The following is a 24,031-nucleotide window of genomic DNA, read 5'->3' on the forward strand; positions in this document are numbered from 1 at the left end:
GGCTCGAGTATGTCCATCATATTTGATTGGTTACATTTTAGTCTCTCGAGTTAAATTCCAAATCCCTTTTCTACCTTTCTGTCCTGTTGTGTTGGTTCAGATCCTGGACTGCTTTGCTGTTACTCACAATCTTCATGTTCAAGCTTTTGCATGTTACCCTTGGCAAAAAGTATCAACAAGAGAGAAGAGTGTCTAACAAATGTCAGTCCAGAGGTCAATTTGTGCACCATGAGCTAAACCAGAAGGGACCCATTAGGGCGTTCAAGTCCTTCAGGAAAGTCTTAATGATGGGACAAATAATTAGGACATTTCTATTGTCTATTCTAAACCTTTGTATTTTTTATTCATTTTTATGTAGGAGAATAATCATGACTTGTATTTAAATTCTGCATTTATTCATTGTTACATTTTGGTTGAAAATGAAAGGGTTAAAATCTTGTTGTTCAGTTTAGATTGTTTGGTATCTAGGTAGATACAACCAGTTGAGCTCTTCTGTTGGTTAGGACTTCAGGAGCTGGAGAGAAGGCCCTATTTATTCGATTAACAACCAAAATACTAAGAAAGTGATAGATGATTCAAACCTTCTGGAGGTCCTAGATAAGTCAATGACTGTGAATATTAGGGGTAGTCTGACATTTAAAGCCACCACACACTAGATACGCTGTAAACCAGCCATTAGGGGTGTACTAGGATGAAGAATGGAAAGGCAGTTGGTCCAGATGACATACCTGTGGAGGTATGGAGATGTTTAGGAGAGAAGGCAGTGGACTTTTTAATCAGGTTGTTTAACAAAATCCTGGAGAGTGAAAGGATGCCTGATGAGTGGAGAAGTAGTGTATTGGTCCCCATTTTTAAGAACAAAGGTGATGTGCAGAGCTGCAGTAACTACAGAGGTATAAAGTTGATGAGCCACACCATGAAGGTATGGGAAAGAGTTGTTGAAGCAAGGCTAAGGCGAGAGGTTCAGATCAGTGAGCAGCAGTTTGGTTTCATGCCCTGAAAGAGTACCACAGATGCAATTTTTGCATTGAGAGTGTTGGTAGAGAAGTACAGAGAAGGTCAGAAGGAGCTACATTGTGTCTTTGTGGATCTAGAGAAGGCATATGATAGGGTGCCAAGACAGGAACTGTGGTACTGTATGAGGAAGTCAGGTGTAGCTGAAAAGTATGTTAGGGTGGTGCAGGACATGTATGAGGATAGTGAGACAGTGGTGAGGTGTGCAGTTGGAGTGACAAATGGTTTCAAGGTGAAGGTAGGGTTACATCAGGGATCAGCTTTGAGCCCCTTCTTGTTTGCAATGGTGATGGACAGGTTGACAGATGAGGTCAGGCAGGAGGCTCCATGGACCATGATGTTTGCAGATGACATTGTAATCTGTGGTGAGAGTAGAGAGGAGGTGGAAGAGAATCTGGAGAGGTGGAGGTTTGCACTGGAGAGGAGAGGAATGAAGGTCAGTAGAGATAAGACGGAATACATATGTGTGAATGAGAGGGAGGCAGGTGGAAAGGGGAAGATGCAAGGAGTAGAGGTCATAAAGGTGGATGACTTCAAATATCTTGGGTCAACCATCCAGAGCAATGGACAGTGTAGAAAAGAGGTGAAGAAGAGGATGCAGGCAGGATGGAGTGGGTGGAGACGGATGTCAGGGCTGATGTGTGACAGAAGGATAGCAGCAAGAGTGAAAGGGAAGGTTTATAAGACAGTAGTACGTCCTGCTATGATGTATGGTTTGGAGACTGTGGCTCTGTCTAAAAGACAGGAGGCTGAGCTGGAGGTGGCGGAGATGAAGATGCTGAGATTTTCGTTGTGATTGACAAGGATGGACAAGATTAGAAATGAGCAGATCAGAGGGACAGTGAAGGTGGAGCAGTTTGGAGATGAAGCCAGAGAGGCCAGGTTGAGATGGTTTGGACATGTGTTGAGGAGGAGTAGTGGATATATTGGGCAAAGAATGTTGGAGATGGAGCTGCTGGGTAGAAGGAGAAGAGGTAGACCTCAGAGAAGGTTTATGGATGTAGTGAAGGTGGACATGGAGATGGTTGGTGTGAAAGTAGAGGAGGCAATGGATAGGGCAAGATGGAGGCAGATGATCCGCTGTGGCGACCCCTAAAGGGAGCAGCCAAAAGAAGAAGAAAGAAGACACACTAGATGCGCTGTGGCATGAAGTGTTCTGCAGCATCCAAAGCTCATTGAACCCATTGTTTTTAATGAAGGTACACACACTGGCATGGACATACACTGTTGATGGGTGCCAGCACTTTGCAACTCCAAGCACTGTGCAATTTCTTACTGTGCCACTCAGCATTTTATCATTACTACACTAAACAGGCAACAGATAAATGCTAATGGGATGTTACCCCAGCCAATATAATGTAATGCAATGTTTATTATAATAGACAGAATCTTCTATATCTAGAATTTACACTCTATGTACAAGTTTAATTTTTTCTAAGCCCTTAAAATCCCAGGCTTATGACATACTAAGGCTTATTATTGCAGACTACAATGCAAACTAGTTCACTTATTCTCAGGTTATGGACGTGTGTAGTAAAACTTGTAAAGCCTGCTAGTAAAGTTCAGCATTTTCTTTCCCCCCAAAAGTTTGTGATTGGTATAGAACATTCTGACTTTTAATGACATGCTTTTTTGCATAGTTCTCCCATTTTGGGACACCAGAAGTAACTGGACAATTTGCTGCACTTTTTTTTTCTTGCTGCATGTCATTGCATCAGTACTTTATGCACAAGAGAGCTAACAAGATTCCTGAGTTGACTCTAGTTGGGATGACTCCAGTACAGTTGACATTTGCATCCAATGTAAAGTTCTGATATTTCTCAAAAAGTGATAAAATCACTATAACTCAGAACCACAGCTGAAACATTAGAAAATAAAAACAAAACAAAAAAAATAGTTGTGAAACAACTGATCTTTGGCAGAAGGACCATGTCTATAACTGTTCCCTCCTAGCTAATATATTCCCTTGCCACTACTCTTCTCTGAGACGAGACTACATGTCCTCATACCACCATCTCCCCATTCCCCATAACTGACTCTTAGAGTGAGAGAGGATAGTCAGTGTGCAGTGTATGGGTACTTGGATTTCAGGCAGTCATTGATAAAGTATTAGTAACCAAATACTAGATTGTATGTTAATTTGTCCACTTACTTTTGGACCTCTAAAAATGATGTGCTGTTTCACACAGTGTAGATGTAAATATCTTTAAATGAACCTGTCATTTTGCGTCTTAAAAGGGACTTTTGTGCATAATTTAACCGCATCATTTTTTCAGCCATCCAATTGACATATGGTATATGGTGACAGCACCCATCTCTGTCTTTCCAGAACTGGAGCTAGCCCAGGGTTAGTTAGGGTCTCACTATTGGGCTATAGCCATGTGTCTTTTTTCTGTAGCTATAGGTCTCTTTTTCCTGCTAAAATATTTAATAGAAATATGAGTTAGGGGCTTTTACAAGCACTTAATCTCTTGTGGTAAACCTATCCCTTCCTTTTGCCCTGCCTAAGCCACTAGACTTAATTACTTTTAAGACCCTTTACTTAGTGACTTTATTTCTAAAAAGCAACAGGTGACAAATTTTGTGAAGGGGAAAGCACGTAATCTAAATCTTTTACAGCACTATTGTAAAGTTTTCTCATTCTTATATTGACTATTTTCTTTATTGAATGTTCTATATATCTATAGTTTACTATAGCTTCACTCACAATGGTAGACAACTGTAGGATTTTTTCAGTTTACAAAGTTAGTACCCAATTTTATTAGTCAATTTTATCACCATTGTTTAATACAACAGTCAACATAGTGAAAATAGATGAAACTAAAACAGCTTCTCTTTTTTAATTCACACTGGATATTATGACTGCCAAACAGCAAATGTCTCTGTTTTTGTTATTACAGAAATCTATGCTTTGCATATCTGGTACCTGTGGGTACTGTTATAAACAGTTGTGACACTGTAAATTTCTCTAAATGGACAAAACATGTTTTATGACAAAACCTCTCAAAATTATTGTATAACAATGTATCAGGCCTTACATGGCGTCTTAATAACTGTTGTAATATAAATATAGTATAACTTGTGTTAGCTTTCTGTAATGTAATTTTTAGATACATTAATCACTTCAGATGTCTGGTTCCTATCTCCACCACTTAAACAATTCTTGTTATGCTTCTCTTCTATAAAATCTCTAGTATTTCCCACCAAACTACTATACATTACTTTTTTTTTTTATCTTAATGGTTTATTATGCAGAAGCCATTGTTTCCAAGTCCAATGTGCTGGAGTACAGAGCCAAAACAAGTGGTTGGTCACTGTGCAAATAATTGCAGTCTACAATGTGTTTGAAAATTGGTCAGCATCTCCAATAAAGGTACCCAACCCTATTAAAACCGGAGGAGGGCGGCACGGTGGCTTGGTGGGTAGCGCTGTCACCTCACAGCAAGGAGGGCCTGGGTTCAATTCCCCGGCCGGGCAACCAGGGTCCTCTCTGTGTGGAGTTTGCATGTTCTCCCTGTGTCTGCGTGGGTTTCCTCCAGGCTCTCCGGTTTCCTCCCACAGTCCAAAGACATGCAGTCAGGCCTATTGGACGTGCTAAATTGCCCCTAGGTGTGAGTGACTGTCTGTCTGCCCTGTGATGGGCTGGCAACCTGTCCAGGGTGTATCCTGCCTTCCACCCAAAGACTGCTGGGATAGGCTCCAGCACGACCCTGACGGAGAAGCAGCTTAGAAAATGGATGGATGGGTGGAAAGGGGAGGATGTGAGGTTAGTTGTATAGGTTTTTAAAAAAAATCTTCTTCTTCTTTCGGCTGCTCCCTTTAGGGGTCGCCACAGCAGATCATCTGCCTCCATCTTGCCCTATCCACTGCCTCCTCTACTTTTCCACCAACCATATCCATGTCCACCTTCACTACATCCGTAAACCTTCTTCTGAGGTCAATCTGGCCTCTCTGGCTTTATCTCCAAACTGCTCTACCTTCACTGTCCCTCTGATCTGCTCATTTCTAATCTTGTCCATCCTTGTCACTCCCAACGAAAATCTCAGCATCTTCATCTCCGCCACCTCCAGCTCAGCCTCCTGTCTTTTAGACAGAGCCACAGTCTCCAAACCATACATCATAGCAGGACGCACTACTGTCTTGTAAACCTTCCCTTTCACTCTTGCTGCTATCCTTCTGTCACACATCAGCCCTGACATCCGTCTCCACCCACTCCATCCTGCCTGCATCTTTCTTCACCTCTTTTCTACACTGTCCATTGCTCTGGATGGTTGACCCAAGATATTTGAAGTCAGCCACCTTTACGACCTCTACTCCTTGCACCTTCCCCTTTCCACCTGCCTCCCTCTCATTCACACACATGTATTCCGTCTTGTCTCTACTGACCTTCATTCCTCTCCTCTCCAGATTCTCTTCCAGCCACTATCCTTATACATGTCCTGCACCACCCTAACATACTTTTCAGCTACACCTGACTTCCTCATACAGTACCAAGGTTCCTGTCTTGGCACCCTATCATATGCCTTCTCTAGATCCACAAAGACACAATGTAGCTCCTTCTGACCTTCTCTGTACTTCTCTACCAACACTCTCAATGCAAAAATTGCATCTGTGGTACTCTTTCTGGGCATGAAACCAAACTGCTGCTCACTGATCTGAACCTCTCGCCTTAGCCTTGCTTCAACAGCTCTTTCCCATACCTTCATGGTGTGGCTCATCAACTTTCCACCTCTGTAGTTACTGCAGCTCTGCACATCACCCTTGTTCTTAAAAATGGGGACCAGTACACTATTTCTCCACTCATCAGGCATCCTCTCACTCTCCAAGATTTTGTTAAACAACCTGGTTAAAAAGTCCACTGCCTTCTCTCCTAAACATCTCCATACCTCCGTAGGTATGTCATCTGGACCAACTGCCTTTCCATTCTTCATCCTTTTTAAAGCTGCCCTCACTTCCACCTTACTAATTCTCTGCACTTCCTGATCCACTATCTCTCCCCCATTGTCCTCCTCTCTCTCTCGTTTTCCTCATTCATTAGTTCTTCAAAGTACTCTTTCCATCTACTCATCACTCTCAGTTCACTCACTAGTACATTTCCCTCTCTATCCTTTATCAGCCTAACCTGCTGTACATCCTTTCCAGCTCTATCTCTCTGTTTAGCCAAACGATACAAGTCCTTTACTCCTTCTTTACTGTCCAGCTCATACTGTCACATACAGCTCATCATAGGCCTGAGCCTTTGCCTTTGCCACCATTCTTTTCACTATGCGACTAGACTCACAGTACTCCTGCCTACTTCCTTCATCTCTCTGGTTATCCCACTTTTTTTTAGCTGCCTTCTTCTTCTGAATACTCTCCTGGACTTCCTCATTCCACCACCAACTTTCCTTGTCTTCTTTCCTCTGACCAGAGGAAACACCGAAAACATTTTTGCCAGTTTCTCTCACCAACTTAGCTGTAGTTTCCCAGTCCTCAGGTAGCCCCTCACTGCCCCCAAGGGCCTGTTGCAATTTTTCCCTGAACTGCCTGCAACCATCCTCCTCCTTCAGCTTCCACCATCTAATCTTTGGCTCTGTCTTCACTCTCTTCCTCTTCTTTGTTTCTAATCTCATTCTACAGACAACCACCCTATGCTGCCTTGCTACACTTTTCCCTGATACCACTTTACAATGTCCAATCTCCACTATTGTATGTCATCCCGTGTTCTTCCCTCTTCTGAAAATACGTGTTCACCACAGCCATTTCCATTCACTTTGCAAAATCTACAACCATCTGACCTTCCGCATTTCTGTCTTTCACACCATACATACCCAACACCTCTTCATCCCCTCTGTTCCCTTCACCAACATGTCCATTGAAGTCTGCACCAATCACTAATCTCTTCTCTCTAGGGACACCATCTACCACTTCATCCATCTTACTCCAAAATTCCTCTTTCTCCTCTAACTGACAACCAACCTGTGACCACATTCAAAATTACACCATCAACCTCCAAATTCAGGCTCATGACTGACACTCTCTTTACATCCAGAACACTTTTCACAAGCTGTTCCTTTACTCCATTTCTCTTCCTCTCTACACCATGATAGAACAGTTTGAATCCACCTCCAATGTTCCTGGCGTTGCTTCCTTTCCATCTGGTCTCCTGGACACACAGACTGTCTACCTTCCTTCTCTCCATCATGTCTGCAAGCTCTCTGCGTTTACCAGTCATTGTCCCTATGTTCAGAGTCCCTACTCTAACCTCCACACTCCTGCCTTTCCTTCTCTCTCGCTGCCTTCTAACCCGCCTTCTCCTCTTTGATGGTCTTCGACCTACAGTAGTCCAATTTCCACCGGCACCCTGCTGGTCAACAGCACCGGAGGCAGTCGTTGTTAACCCGGGCCTCGACCGATCCGGTATGGCAATCATATTTGTGATCCACATGATAGTTTTGGCACAAGTTTTACGCCGGATGCCCTTTTTTACTTTTTTTTTTTTTTTTTAGGTTTTAAAAAAAATCACGCTCTCTAAACAAAAACATTTAAAACCTTCATCTATTGCATACTGATGGAGTGAGAGTCTTTCTCTGAACCCTTCCATCATGTAAAATCACTTTTTTAAAAAATTACAGCATGCGACTTTTTGCGAGAATATAGATATAGTATTTCTGAGCGAATGACTTGTATGTCAGTCAAATCCTTTTCGCACTCCCTCTCATTCTCTGAAGCTGTAAAATATTAAATGGGCCTCCTCAGAGATTTCAGAAAAGCTTAATAAAGATCTCACATGCTTAGCTGCTTCAGCTTGCTTTATAGCAGTAATACCAGCCATGTGCAGTATCTGTCAGTATGAGTCGCAAGAAGAAATTGCTCAGAGTCTAGAGACACACTTTTGTCTAAGAACTATCATTAAAATATACAAGATAATCCGCTGGTATAAGGAAGAGGATGGAGAAATAAATAAAAGTAGTTTCCAAAACTGTTGTTCAAATAAGGATTAAAAGATGTTGAGCAAATAGGACTTCATTCAACACCTGGAAGACCACCAGAACTGTCACCATTAGATAAACAGTACCTGAAGCATTCATCTTTGGGAGAAATCAATCTTCGCTGTTGCTTCAGATCTGAAAATGCCCACAGCTGTTTCTGTCCATCCTTCCACTGTGAGAAGACAGCTCAGCGCTATGAGTGTGAAAGGATGTGTAGCTGTCAAGAAAAGGAAATAGATAAAAAGAAGAATTTTGACATTTGCAAATCAAAGAGTTGCTGGTGTTCTCAAAACCTCAGAGCCCAGACCTCAACATCATTGAATATGTACTTGAATAGTCACCATCATCATCTTAAACTGCTTAATCCGGCTATGGACATGGTAGCAGTTGGGAGAGCAGAGAATCCCAGATGATCCTGTGCCTCACAGCTCATTCTGGGGTACCCCAAGCCACTCCCTGGCCAAATTGGAAATAGAATCCCTCCAGGTCCTAGGATGCCCTTCAGGGTCTCATCCCAGTAGTCTGTGCCTGGAGGTTGCCAGGGGGCATTCTGATCAGATGCTCGAACCACCCCAACTGGCTCCTCTCAATGCACAGGAGTGGTGGCTCTATTCAGAGCTCCTCCCAGATGACTGAGTTCCTCACACTATTAAGTAGAGTGTAGACTGCCAGCCTGCAAAAAGAGCTCTTTTCCGCCATTTATATCCACAATCTCATTATTTCAGTCATTACTCAAAGCTCATGACCATAGGTGAGGCTCGGGATGTAGACTGACCGGTAAGCAGGGAGCTTTGCCTTATGGCTCAGCTCCCTCTTCACCACTACAGTCCGGTACAGTGACCGCATGCTGCCGTCTGTCCCAGCCTGCAGCTGATCTCTCGTGAACAAGATCCTGAGATACTTAAAACTCTAGAAAAGGCATGCCATCCTTTTCTGAGTTAGGAAAACTTAAACAGTGATAAGCAGGAATGGGGGAGTAGCAAAGTAGTGCACTACTTTTTGTAGTTAGCTACAAATATTAGTAGCTAGTAGCTGTAACCACTACAGTTTTATGAAATGAAGCTAGTAGCTTTAGCACCTACAATTTTTTGTGTAGCTATAGCGTAAATTTTCGCTACAATTTCACTACAGGCTTCAGTCAATCTGAGCGAAACCTGAACCATACAGTGCGGTCGTTCACTGGGCTGGTGGCAACTGTGAAAACCTGACTGGGCCATGGACAGCTCGATCAAACAGGCACACGCTCGCCCCATGTGCTGATCACCCCTCACGATCAGGCTTAACTCAGGGCTCTCAACTGAAATGTTAATAATCACCTTGGGAGGCACGACATTTTATATCAGTTTTACCCTCTTGACTGTAAGTATGTCTCAGTATGTGCTGATGTACAGGCTGAAAATATAAATGCAAACTCAGACTTAATTTGCTCTGCTTTAACCTTTACCTTAGCTGTAGCTGCTTTTCTCGTATCTCAGGAAACTTTTCCATGAATTTCTTGTAAAATGTCTCTCAATGTTCAACTTTTTACAAGGTTGAAGTCGCTTCTCATCCTCCAGCTTCTCGTTCGAATTCTGGGTTCCACCTTAAATGGTGCCTAAGGTGCCAGATTGTTTCGCTGCGCCATTTAAGGTGGAGCGGGAGAATTCGAATTAGAAGCCGGAGAAGGAGAAGCTGACTTCATTTTCACAAGTTGCTACAGATTAAGCATATCAGGAAACCAGTGATTTCTAAATGTAAGTTCATGTCGTTCATCTCCAAATTATCAATTCATTTCGTTCTCTGCGTTGCTGGGTGATCAACAATCTGTGCATCAGTCTTCAGCATTAAAGTTGAATTAGCAGTTATGCGCTAACTCCAAAAATCTAGTTCTGCTGTGGAGCTGCAGCAGCTCTGCAGCAGTGGAGAGCTTATTTAGGCCTGATTCTGACCCCAAACAGAGCCACAGTCACTGATGAGAATTTTTAGGGTAAATTGTTGCTGAAGTTTAATAAAGACTCTGAATGTGCATGTCTGTACACACACCGATGAGACATAACATTATGACCACCTCCTTGTTTCTACACTCATTTTTAAACACTGTGTCCACTCACTGTCCACTCTGTTAGACGCACCTACATTGTTGGTTCACCCTGTAGTTGTAAAAAGAGAGACGACATCTCTTGCTGTACAATATGGAGTAATCATCCTCTAGTCCTTCATCAGTGATCAAAGGACACTGTTGGCTGGATATTTTTGGTTGGTGGACTATTCTCAGTCCAGCAGTGACACTGAGGTGTTTAAAAACTCCAACAGCACTGCTGTGTCTGATCCACTCAGACCAGCGCAACATACACTAACACACCACCACCACACCAGTGTTACTTTAATGCTGAGAATGATCCACCACCCAAACAGTACCTGAGTAGCTCTAAGGGTCCATGGGGGTCCTGACCACTGAAGAACAGGGTAAAAGTGGGCTTACAAAGTATACAGAGAAACAGATGGACTACAGTCTGTAACTGTAGAACTACAAAGTGCACCTATATAGTAAGTGGAGCTGAAAAAAAAGTATAATGAGCGTAGAATCAAGAAGGTGGTCATAATGTTATTCCTGATCAGTGTATCTTGCTGAAATGTTTAAATTGGAGCAGTTTTATTTCAAAAGTTGACAATGCTTTGCACTAAATTCTTTGGTTTTTATTCAGTTGTTTTTGTTGATTTTTGTTAGTAAAAACCTGGAATGATTGACTTTGCCTTTAGTCTTCATTTTTGTTGAATATCATGCCTTTTGGGTGTGTAAGTTTGATTGTTAGTTACACTTTTTGGTGATCTTCTTGTATATTTGCAGCTTTTTAATTGCGTTTTTCTTTCTAGCACAGGATAAAATGCAGTGTCTTGTTCACACTGTCAGTTGGGCTTATTTGGTGTGTCAGGTAGAGACTCACAAACGTTCTGACAATTGTGCTTTGAAGTCTTTTAAAAGTAGCACACTACTTTTCAAAAAGTAGCTAAAAAGTAGCCACTACTCTCTGAAAAAGTAGCTAAATTGTAGTCACTACTCTTTCTGAAAAAGTAGCTAAATTGTAGTCACTACTCTTTCTGAAAAAGTAGGTAAAGTGTAGTGACTACTCTTTCTAAAAAAGTAGCTAAACTGTAGTCACTACTCTTTCTAAAAAAGTAGCTAAACTGTAGTCACTACTCTTTCTGAAAAAGTAGCTTAATTGTAGTCACTACTCTTTCTGGAAAAGTAGCTAAATTGTAGTCACTACTCTTTCTGAAAAAGTAGCTTAATTGTAGTCACTACTCTTTCCGAAAAAGTAGCTAAATTCTAGTCACTACTCTTTCCGGAAAAGTAGCTAAATTCTAGTCACTACTCTTTCTGGAAAAGTACCTAAATTCTAGTCACTATTCTTTCTGGAAAAGTACCTAAATTATAGTCATTACTCTTTCTGAAAAAGTAGGTAAATTGTAGTCACTACTCTTTCTGGAAAAGTACCTAAATTGTAGTCACTACTCTTTCTGGAAAAGTACCTAAATTATAGTCACTACTCTTTCTGAAAAAGTAGCTAAATTGTAGTCACTACTCTTTCTAAAAAAGTAGCTAAACTGTAGTCACTACTCTTTCTAAAAAAGTAGCTAAATTGTAGTCACTACTCTTTCTGGAAAAGTAGCTAAATTGTAGTCACTACTCTTTCTGGAAAAGTACCTAAATTCTAGTCCCTATTCTTTCTGGAAAAGTACCTAAATTATAGTGACTACTCTTTCTGGAAAAGTATCTAAATTGTAGCTAGCTACACATTTTGAGAAAATAGCTACAAATCAGTTAACTACAATTTTTTCAGTAGTCATCCCAACCCTTATGATAAGCATAAAAAGCAAAAAATCTTCTGTGGAAAAACATCAGATTTCCGAAAGCAACTGAAAGCAAGTCTCCCAAAAACAATGGAAGCCGTAATAAAAGTAAAGGCTGAACACACCGAAAACAGAAAAATCTGATATGTAGTTGTTGAGGCCTCTTTTCTGTTGAATATATAGTACTTTGCAAAGGTTTTAGGGACCGAGTCACATCATTAAAAGCCATTTGTCTGCACAATGACTTTTTTCATGCTTGTAAGAACATCATACGTCATTAGAATGCAGGTAAAATAACATTAACACAGTAAAAAGAAACAAGAATTTATTGTTTTCAAAAACAAACTAGACATCTTGTTAGAAGAATAAAGTTTTGGCATTGACAAGCATCACTACCCAGTGTTATCTGTCTTCTAATATTAGTGTTTTTCTAAGCTAATAAACAATTACTGCACAGGGTTTTTTTACTGTTTCAAGTGCCTAAACATATATACAGTATGCTGAAAAATGATTAATTTAAACAAATGAAGGGTCTCTGACTTTTATACAATACTGTACACAGGAGAAAACATTTTCGGTTTAAAAGCCAACAGAATTGTTGGCTTATAGATGTGTTTGTGAAGCAAGTAGCGGCCTGTGTTGGATACAGCAGAGGAGGAGCTGAATTTAAAGTGAGACGACATGTTGAGAACAAAGTGAACGTTTGCAGAGTGTTATGTGGACAGAGGGTTTTAACTCAGAACCCTGGAGAGGACCAGGGAGGATTTAAACATGTGTGTGTATATAAAAGCTCTGTGGTTGTCCCTGAAAGATAAGCCGGGGTGTGTGTGAATGCACATGCATGTTTATGTGTGCATACTTATCAAAGTGAGTACATGTGGAGAGAGACAGGTTGTGGCCGTGCTGCTGGGGCAGATTTGGGGGGGGGGGTTGAGGCACCTTAAGAGTTGAACTGCACACACACACACACACGCAAGCAATCAAATGCAGACTTGCGTGCAAAAACCCACATGGAAAAATGTAGGAATGTTCATGAGAAACATTTAAAGATAAACAGATCCTCATGTGAACAGCACTATAAAATACAATTGCATTGCTAGAAAAAAAATAGGAAAAATGAACAACATGCACAATAACACACGGGTTGGTTTCATACAATGTCAGGACGTGGGATCTTTTATATCGCCCATATGTATCTCCAACATATATAGAATCATTTGTTTTCTTCATTCTGATGCACATGTAACTGATTTGTGACTCAACTCAGACTCATGCTTAACTGACTCATGGCTTAACTCGGATGCGTGCTTTACTGACTCGCGACTTGAGTTTAACTGACTCCTGACTCAACTCAGACTTGTGCATAACAGGCTCGCAACTCAACTCGTACATGTGTTTAATTGACTTGTAACTCAACTCCAATTTGTCCTGAGCTGTCTCATGACTGAACTGGGACTTGCATTTAACTGACTTGCAACTCAACTAGGGCTCTTGCTTAAATGACTCGCAACTCAACACGGATTTGTGTTTAACTGACTTGTGACTCAACTCAGATTTGTGCTTAACTGTCTGTGCCTCTGCTCTGTCTACCCAGTTGAAGCCTCATTCCTTGATCCACGTCATGTCTTCAACTCACCACCACTCAATCTGTGCTCCAGTTAATGGTTGGTCATGATGTCATATGGCTGGAAGAACAAAAGAGGCCTCCCAACATGAACTCCTGGTCAGTGAGTTCATGTTGCTGACGAAAGTTTGCAATAATCAATTTTAATCAAGAGTGAATAAAATAATGCTGCTGTCGAAAAAACTCATTTGGTGTGAAAAATATCATCAGTTATACAAATGACCAAATTTATCATCATCCAAATAAAACACACAGATAAATCACACTTGTGTGTAAAGGTTTGTTCTTTGGAACAAACAAATGTTCCTAGATATTGAATATGCATCTGTATGGGCATGCGCCCACGCCCCGGGCCCGACGATGATGGCCGCGAGAGCCGGCAGGAAGGCGGGGCCCGAATACCCAGCAGCGACAAACCTCGGCGAGGACGCCAGGGAGAGAGCCATGAGTCTGGAGCGGGCGGAGCACAAATCCTGAGCTCCCCAGACAGACACAAGTCACAAGAGTGACGGCGAGAGTACGGGAGGCAAATCCAGCCAAAAAAGAAATGAAAATGAAAACAATAAAATGTAAATGCAAACCTCTTTTTGCCATTTCTTTTTCCAAACATCTGCACAAATATCCTGCCAAAATTGAAAATGAAATGAAATACCTTCATTTGCAGTTTCATTTTTCACATGAGCACAAGTCGTTTGTGACAATAATAAAAATTAATTGAAAACAGCTATTTGTCATTTCATTTGAGTCATTATTTTTATTATTATTTTATTTTTTATGGCCAAATCTAAAATGAAAAAGCTAACAGAGAAAAGAAAATACAAGCTTCACTTTGGCTTTTCTTTGTGAAATGCAGAATACGTGTCAAAACTAAAATCAAAATGCAGTGTTTACTGTCTTATTTCTTTTTCATGGCGATCGGCTACAAATCTGACAAAATTAAAATGAAAATGCAAAATGAATTAATCAACAGCAAAGTGACAGTCTGTGATTCAGTTTTCGGCGCTGATGCGCTTTAACTGTCAGAATGAAAGGGCAAATGTAAATGAACATCAGCGCCATCTGCTGGAGATTCACTTTTCATTTTCCACTTTTCATTTGCTTTTTCAAACTAACCAGCATGAAAATATATGTTAATTAGCACTAGGCGGGGCTACGGAGTACATTTTAGAACATCCTCAGCCGTCCGAGCAAAAACACCGTCATGTCTCAGGTGTGGTGACCAAATGGCCTCAGAGAAAAGACATCAGACCAAATGGCCTCAGAAAAAAAATGAAAATGTTATACTGGCATTTATAACAAGATACACAATAGTTTTCTAAGTTATCTGAACCAGTATACACTCAAACAGGCTTGTGTTTGGTCTGATACCTTTTCTCTGAGGCCGTTTGGTCTGATCTGAGTCATGACAGTGTTTAGTTTTGACACATTCTGCATTTCACGAAGAAAAGCCAAAACCAAAGTGAAGGGTGCACCAGAGGGAGGAGCAAGTCCCGAGCTCAGCCACCCGGGTCCCACCCCCCGTTACGCAGCGAGACCACTTCACTACACCTCACATTTGACCCGGGCGGCCGAGCTGCCAGCTGGGGGTGGTAACGGGGAGGCAGAGCAGTGAGCTCTTGTTCCCTCTCGGCTTGGGTGCTCACGCTGCACTTAATGAGAGCCAACTGATGCTGATCTCACTGCCAGCGTGAGTGACTTTTAAAAAGAACTGAGAGGGAACAGAGAGAGAGAGAAAGAAAGAAAGAAAGAAAGAGAGAAGGAACAAAGCGAGACAGAGAGGGACGAGCAGCAGCAACGCGGGAGGATTGAAGAACTGGAAAGCTTGAATAAGAGACTGAAAAGTCTAGCTAGCTAGCTGAAGCCACTGAAAAGTGGCCAGCATAGCGTTGGTTTTGTCTGGTTTGTGTTTATGGTGTACGAAGTAAAGATATGGCTGCTGCAAACCTGAATCCTGTCTCCAGCGTCCTCCTTGAGCCTGGGGTAGCACATGAGGCGCTACAGTATGATATTCTTGGTTTTAAATAATGTAAATATGATATATTGGTCCAAATCTATCAATTTTATAAAATTACTGTTTGCCCCAGCAATGAACCAAACCTTGACCTCAGCAAGAAAAAAAATACTTTTGGCTTTTTAAAGAGAAGAAACATGTAGCTTTTGAAACGTATGTCCTTTTTGTCAGATGAGATATTATAGCCCTGTTTTTTTATGCTTTTCATAAATGTACATGAATAAATACACACACACACACACACACACACACACACACACACACACTTGGTAGTTTTTCTCTTAATAAACAATCCAAACAAGATGGGTTGATATGGAGGTTCAAACTTTAATGAAAGTGTAGTTCTCTTGGCACAGACCTGCTAGCAAATAAATAAAGCAATTAATCAAGTCCATCTATATAAACTAAATATATGTATGAGAACTTATTAATAAAAGAGACAAAGTGTTCTAGAGTGGAGGTGTGGGTGGGTCAGCTAATTCTGGGTTTTATTCAATACACAAGCACCTTGATGTGACTGAGTGTGTGTTAAATCAGTTCAGTTATTAACTAAACTAACCACACACACAAAAGTACAATGCAGAGAAAACAGAGTGTCTTAGAAAGAACATAAATAGCACGTTATTTCCTTCTGGTAGACGCAGGGATTACGTTCTGTCCATAGATTATTTACACAGGCGTAAATGACTCTCTATAGCATAAACATGACATGGTGAACACAAAGAAAAGGCAACACCTGGAAAATATTGAAACAGGTCAAAGTATGCACTCAATGCTCAGTGCAGGGTTATGGAGAATGTCTTCTGAAGTACAGTATTATGGTAGCTTTAAAATAATAATAACAACAATAACAATAATAATAGTGTATTGCTTCCCGAAGGTCTGGAGGATTCCCCTTAGTAGGAATGGAAGTCCTTCAGCATGACACCAGAAAACACTTAGAACACTCCTTCATTAGTGAACACACACACACACGCTCACACACAGAGACTGAAGCAGCACATGGCATCATTAATCTTACTTATGTTATGTGCACGTTAAAAGAGGGGGCAAGACTCACAGCTATACAACAGAGAGAGAGAGAGAGAGAGAGAGAGAGAGAGAGAGAGAGAGAGAACGGGACGAAACGGGAGACAGAGAGAGTCAGAGGGCGATAGAGGAGAGAGAAAGAGAGAGAGCAGCTGAAAGAAAAACTCAATGGTACATTAGTTTTAATGAGACCACCCTCATACCAGATCTGACAGACATTTGTGGTTCGCATCCTAGCTCATTTCTTTATGACTTTTTTCCTTCCTCACTACTGTTCTGCCAGACCAAATGTGAGCGCTGAGCTGAATGTTTGCACTGTTGGATGCAGCTGTGTCCCCTGAGAGACGCCACACTCTGCCGGGACTCTGTGTTATTGGTGCCAGATGAACATGCTACATTTTTACTGAGACAGTCTAAGGTCAGAAGAAGAGAGAGAGGAGGAAGCCAAGTGAGAGAAATAACTTAAGAAGATAAACTGCATTTATACCCATCATACTGCTAAAGTCATTATATACTATCTGCTAGCCTACTCATCTGCTACAAATCGGGAGGGTTAAAGCACCTGGAGTACAACCTGCATATATGACATCAGCTCCTACAGACCAGTCTCTGCGTCTCTCTCTCTCTCTCTCTCTCTGAATGTCACACATGTACCTCCTCCAAGTCTGGAATCAATATTTCCAACAATGTGAAACCAATAGCAATACAGATAACCTTCAGTATTGGTTGATACTAGAACATATTGTATTGTATCGTTTACTGTGTGCCTCTTAATTCAATATGCACGTGTAACTGTTAGAACCGTTTGATGATTATTATTTATAACCGTTAGAACCATTTGATGATGTATTCGTTTGTCAACTGCATAATTATTTAATATTTTGCATTTATACTGTTTAATGCTCCAATAAACTAAAATAATAATAATAATAATAATTAACATATTAACGGACCCGTCTGAATTATTTTTACATGATCATTTTTTAACCTCTCTATACGCCTTAGAGTTTTTTTTTTGCTGGACCTTTAAGAACATGTGAAAATGAGCTCTGTTCTGATTGGCTGTCCTGTACTGTGCATCATTCAAAAAGCAGTTGCTGAAACACTCTTTGTAACTTCAGGATAAAAGGGCGGAGCTATAATTTGTTGGTTTTTGTGACATCACAAAAATAATTAATGCAAAACAGACTGTTTTTGCAGCTTAATTTCTATGTACGGACACTATGGACTGAGGAGTGAATGGTATGTTTTGGCACTCATGCATATCTGTCTAATTAGCCTATGGCACTTTGGCCCTCCCATTCATGCTGAAGTTATAAGCAGTGTTTTAGCCAATAACAGGGCAGCCAATCAGGTTATTTACATATATCAGATATCAGTCTTATGCAAACAGGTTGTTAATTGTACAAGATAAGGAGAGGTTGCAAAATGGACATTTGAAAATAATTATGACTGTTTTTGATGCATAAACTCACACAAATGTAGTTTAAAGTTTTCTAATTGTTAAATAATTAGAATATACTTTTGGGGTGGCTGTATATAAAATAGTGATTCCAAACTTTTGAATGGTAGTGTACACACACACACACACACACACACACACACACACACACACTTACTAGCTCCTCTGACAGCAGGCTTTAGGCTTTGGTGAGTTATGGATGGAGTGGAGACTGCAAGCCGCCACTGCTGTCATTCTGCACCTTAGGAATGAGACAGCTGGCACACACATACAGTTACACACACACACACACACACACACACACACACACACACACACACACACACACACCCGTCCCCCCACCCATACACACAAATGCAACTTTCTTGCACACACACACCTGCACATCTGTCTGATTTCACTGTAGGTCATCTGCTTGAAAGGGAAACTTCACACCTCTATTGTGCAAAGATTCCATATATATTGTCATATACTACACTTAACTGCACTATAAATCTTTCATACTTAGTGGTCTTTACAAGAAAAAAACTCTTAACATTTAAATCTACGGCTGAGGAGCAACAAAATTGCTTTCCAGAATGAATAAAAATATTACATTGTTAATAAAGCTTACAATGTTGACAGTACATTTCTTTTTGCTAAACACGTACATACAAGTCTGTGGAGAATATGTATGATGACATAACTGTAGATCAGTGGCATATTAGAAAAGAAAGAAAACAAAAAAATAAAAAATAACACCTAAATGATCATTTTTATCAACAATTATAATAATACTAGAGGTAGCAGCAGATTATGATTTTTTTCCTTCTTCCTCACTCTGCATTCATGCACTCCTGTTTTGATTTCTCTGAAGCTGAGTCTGGTATTGCATGAAGGGAAATTGGGTCTGAGCCATTTGTCCACTGGTGAGCTTTTCGTAGCAAAGTTTTTTTCCGAATGCTGCACCAGAAGTGCTTTTCAAGTGGTTGTCAAGTGGCAAGAACACAGGACTTGTGTCAGCAAAGACACCCTAGGCAATTGGGACACAGACACACACACACACACACACACACACACACACACACACACACATAGTACTAGGCAAAAGTTTGGACACACCTCCACATTTCATTATTTTACATATTTTTAAATAATACTGAAGAAATAAAAATTTAAAAAAGACATACTAAGACATATTGTATTAGGCAATGACCAAAAAACAAATAAAGCTATCTATTCTTCAAAGTTTCTAATATAAACCTCCCTTTTTTTAATGCAGTGTTGCACCCTCTGCATTCTCTTAGCTTCATGAGGAGCCACCTGAGATTAGGGATGTACCCAAATTGCGGCCCCCTAAAATTTTTATAAAAAAGGGAAAAAAGTTTAACTGAAAATATAAATTACAAAGAACCAAGTGTCAAAATCAAAGACGTTACCAATAATTTTAATGAAAATATGAAACCGTGATTAAAAATGCTGTTTTCCTTTCCTGTCCTGGTCAGTGTAGACACAGTGAAAACAGTGAAAATATCACCTATGTGGAATTATTTCAGGGGTTTCCACAGGGGACATTAGAAAAATGAGCTGCAACACAACAAAAGCAGAGTCCCTGTTAGCACCATGACGGTATCTGTTTTTGAAATGAAAAAAATAATAATAATAAAATCTAAAAGAATTCATTGCCCTGGATGACCAACTTAATCACCTTTGTCATGGCACATACCTTTGCCTTTGTACTTAAAAGATTTAGTACATTCATTTAATGTAAATTTATTTATTGTTAGTTTTCAGTTTTTGGCCTGATGAGTCCTAAATTTTGATTTTGCTGTCCACTTTTAAATACGGTGAACTACCTGAGATGCTTTTCCAACTATCTTGCAGAAGTTCTGCATATGTTGAGACCTTGGTGGCTCCTGAAAAACTTCTTAGAGGCATTTAAATAAATATTTCACAAATTCATATACAGGTAAACTTTGTTACTTTGTCTTGTCTTAAGCATAAGCCTTTATATCAAAACATATATGAAAACCATACATTCAATCAGGTGTGTCTAAACATTTCCCTGGTACTGTACAGGAACACAGACATGCACACAAGGAGATTCTACCTAATATCTCCCTTTCCTTCATAGTTCACAATCCTTCATTTAACAGTCATGACCCTTTATAGGGATCTCAGCTTCACATAGACCGAAAGAGGGGCAACGAAAAGGACCAAAAGAACATAGAGGTGAGAAAAGAAAGAGATATAGCCCTTTCCAAGCCTGTAATCTGTCCAAAACCCTTTGCCGTCCTAGCATTTGAAAAGACTGAAGGCTGTGTGACACAGACTCACACACACTTGCTCAGTTGTCCATGTACATACAAAAGTACAATTGGCCACTTTAACTTGGTGTCCATTGTCTGTCAGTCTTGGCTCAGCCATCGTATTCCAGACCTAATTCCTTCAGTTCCTCCTCTGAGCCTTGGGGTGCCAGGATGCCAGTGGCGCTCCTCACGACTGGTAAAAGTGGTGATAGTGGTAATGGTGCTCATGATGGTGGTGGTGCTCGTGCCGCTGCACCACCTGCGCCAGGCCTCCTTCATACAGCACCATGCTGGGCAGCTCCCTCACCTGCTCCTTTTCCACCACGGGTCCAGTCGTCACTGCTGGACCTAGTGCCCGGGACGAGGGTCCTCCCTCCTTAGGCCGCTGCTTGTGCCGGCGGTAGGGTCCCGAGCTTTGATGGGGTCCGGCCTGAACAGGAAGGGCGGGGGGAGGAGGGGCACCCCTCTTCATGACCCTGCTGGAAGAAGCCTGTGCTGGGGGAGTGCGATGGTGGGGCTTGGGTGAGCGGAAGCCATGTGTGTGGCGAGTGGAGTCCAGAGCTCGGGGGCGAGGACACAGACCATCCTGCAGTGCTGGAGTTTCTGTGGAGATGGTGTGTGACCGGCGGTGGTGGGATGAGGGGTAGGCATGGCCATTTTCTGGTTCATGGGACCGGGAACGTGTCTGATTGGCTGAGCGTGGGGCATGTTGGTCAGGTTTGGGTGGCTCAGAGATGGGCACGGCTGGAAGAACATATATGTTTGTTTTATTTTATTATAGTTATACAGTCGTTTGCAAAACTTTAACACTGCCAGTCAAATTACATGTTTTATTGATTTTGTAACACATCTTCTAAATATAGCCTAAATATGTCATTTTTCTGCGCATTTTATTGCACAATTTAGATTTATATGCTGAGTTTAACATATTTGAAAAACTGAAATATGTTAAATTCAGGAAACATTCAGTAATCAAAATACGCAGAAGTGTGTTCTCTGTAGTCACAAAAGCCATTATTGTCCACTGTCAAGGCATTGCAAGTTCACGTTTTATAAATGAAAAAGTGAAATGCTGGTGGTGTTCTTGAACAGAACCCGATAAATCCATTCAGTGAATCAGTATTCGGGTCAGGTGACAAAACATCGCCATTTTAGGCAGGATCTGAAATAGCACCCTTCTCCCTACAAAGTACACAATGTAGGTCTGAAAATAATGACTACTGCATCTAAACAGTGCACAGGGTGTCTAACCATTTTGGATTCAGCCAGGTGTGTACAATTCCATACTTGAAATTAAGTATAATATTTGGGTGTTGAAGCCAAAATTTCATAACTCACAATTTGGCTAAATGGCTTGCTACCTTTCAGTGATCCCTCTACCACAGCAAACATTTTGTGTTTGGGTAGTTTTGACTTTTCCAGGCGGGCTATCCATTCACTACACACACTACATGGACAAAAGTGTTGGGACATCCATCCTAATGATTGAGTTCATGTGTTTCAGCCACACCCGCTGCTAACAAGTCGATAACAGTTTAAATAAACAGTTTAAACATATTCTGTGGAGTAACAAATAATGCTTCTCTATCTGGCAGCCTGACGGACGAGTCTGGGTTTGGTGAGCGCTAGGAGAACGTTACCTGTCTGACTGCATTGTGCCAAGCTTGGTGCAAAAGGGATAATGTGATAGGGTTGTTTTTAGGGACTGGCCTACACCTCTTAGTTCCACTGAAGGGAAATATTAATGCTTCAGCATATCAAGACATTTTGGACAGTTATATGCTTTCAACTTTGTGGGAACAGTTTACGGAAGACCCTTTTCTGTTCCAGCATGACTGAGCCCCAGTGCACAAAGCAAGGTCCATAAATGCACAGCTGGGTGAGTTTGGTGTGAAAGAACTCGACTGGCCCATACAAGCCTTGACCTCAACTATATCGAACACTTTGGGATGCATTAGAACAGGCATTGCAAGCCAGGTCCTCTCATCCAACATCAGTGTCCGACCTCACAAATGCTCTTCTGGAAGAATAGGCAAAACCTCCCAAAAACACACTCCAAAATCTTGCAGAAAGCTTCCAAAAAGAGGGGAAGCTGTTATAGTTGCAATGGGGGGACCAACTCCATATTAATATTTATGGATTTAGAATGGGATGCCATAAAAGCTCCTGTCAGTATAATGTGTAGGTGTTTCAATACTTTTGCCCATTTAGTGTATTATTTATTATACATATACAATATAACTGATTTGATTTACCACCTTGTCATGCAAAAATCCATTGAGTAAAATCAATCGCAGTGTTTACTGGCAGATATATAAGAGGGAACAAATCTGAAGCTCCCTCATGGAAAACTCATTTGCCATGAATCAACTTTGACCCATCCACAATTAAGATGTTTTGCAGTTTGTAAACAGAGTGCTTTAACAAATTCTGCAGGGCAGTGAAAATGCCGTTAGCTTGCTAGCTTTTTTTGATGGGGAAGTAGTTCTGTTTTTCTGTTTTAGGCCGAACATCAGTCTGCCAGCTTAGCTGGACCAACTCATGTATCCTAACACCAGTATAAAAAATTCTGAAAATTGCAACCCAGTTGTATATAATATACTACTAATCTCACCTGTTCCAAAGCGTGAGGTGTAGTTCTCAATGCCAGCCAGGTCCAAATAATGGTTCCTCCTCTCCAGGTTTTCGTCTACACAATGTCTCTGGCAGCCTTGCTGCGTGTGGTGGTCACTATGGTAACGCCTACAGCAACAACCACACAAGGAAATGGAAGTGGTGAAGGATCAAGGACAATGTTATTTTTCAGTCTTACATGCAGAACGTAATCAAATGCTTTGTTACTAAAGATTTGACCTTAAAGTTCTAAACAGTGCTTGGCTACCCCATGAATCAGACAAAACAGAGCACTTTAAATGAGCTGTTTGTTTTAGTACTAAAAACTAGCCTGTGAGTTGCAGCAGGACTTTGGAAACATTAACCACTCCTGAAGAGCTTTTATTATCTGCACTGTTCTCCACGTAAATGATTATCTGTTGTCCTGTGTCACCTTAGTGTTTACAAGAAAGTCATTCTTAAAGGTCTCATATCCTAAATTTCTTTTCTTGCATTAGACTTTTTTTTCCTTGATGTCCACTTATGATGTTTTGTTTTCCAAACTTTCTTTATCCCTAAGAATTATAGAGGCTTTGTTTATTACTGTGCCTTTACACATGTAAATTATAACCAAGCTTAATTGTATGGCCTGTATTGTGCCTCATCCAAAAGGTCTGGGCTTAAACACTCCTTATGACTTCAGTTCAAAGGGTGGGGCTAAATGTAGACTGAATCTGTGGCTGTGTGACAACACAATGAATTCAAATCGAGCTGTGTTTACAGCTTAGTTTCCATACTTGGACTCCAAGCACTGGAGAATGAATGATTAATTATGAAAATGTTGCAATGTTTACATACTACATTAAACTCTTTTATTACAAAAAAGCGATGCAAATCATGGATGTGGTTTGTCGTGATACAGTCCCTTTAAAGTGGAAAAATTCACAATAAATGTCACTGTTATGAACACTACAGTTGTTTGAGTTCTGATCATAAGGAAAGCGAATAGTGCAGCTCGGTACCTCAGCAGGGCTCTGGACTTCTTCTCTGAGCTCTTGGGCTCCTCAAAGCACTTTTCTCCCTTGAGTCTGGGGTGTGGTGTGTCTGAGAAAGCCAGAAAATGCAAGAAAGAGAGAGAGAAAGAATGAGAGAGAGAACGAGAGAAAGAGGCTATTATCAAAGAAAACTGTGCTGAGCTCCTCAGCATCA

At 40.9% G+C, this 24,031-nt stretch overlaps 1 protein-coding gene across 2 annotated transcripts in view; it reads right to left on the reverse strand.

Moving 5' to 3' along the window:
* Window positions 1-15,758: 15,758 nt before the first annotated feature.
* The window catches only part of nkd1 (NKD inhibitor of WNT signaling pathway 1), a 45,198-nt gene continuing 36,925 nt past the window's right edge, over window positions 15,759-24,031 (reverse strand). For both annotated transcript variants that reach the window (XM_037534558.1, XM_017693229.2), the window contains 3 exons: window positions 23,845-23,926; window positions 22,845-22,972; window positions 15,759-20,974 (listed from right to left, as the gene is read on the reverse strand). In XM_037534558.1, the coding sequence (XP_037390455.1) occupies window positions 20,418-20,974; window positions 22,845-22,972; window positions 23,845-23,926 (767 nt within the window). In that variant the 3' untranslated portion in view covers window positions 15,759-20,417. The remainder of the gene's footprint in view (window positions 20,975-22,844; window positions 22,973-23,844; window positions 23,927-24,031) is intronic.

The sequence above is a fragment of the Pygocentrus nattereri genome, chromosome 25 (assembly GCF_015220715.1).
Source record: "Pygocentrus nattereri isolate fPygNat1 chromosome 25, fPygNat1.pri, whole genome shotgun sequence".
Classification (NCBI taxonomy): Eukaryota; Metazoa; Chordata; class Actinopteri; order Characiformes; family Serrasalmidae; genus Pygocentrus; species Pygocentrus nattereri.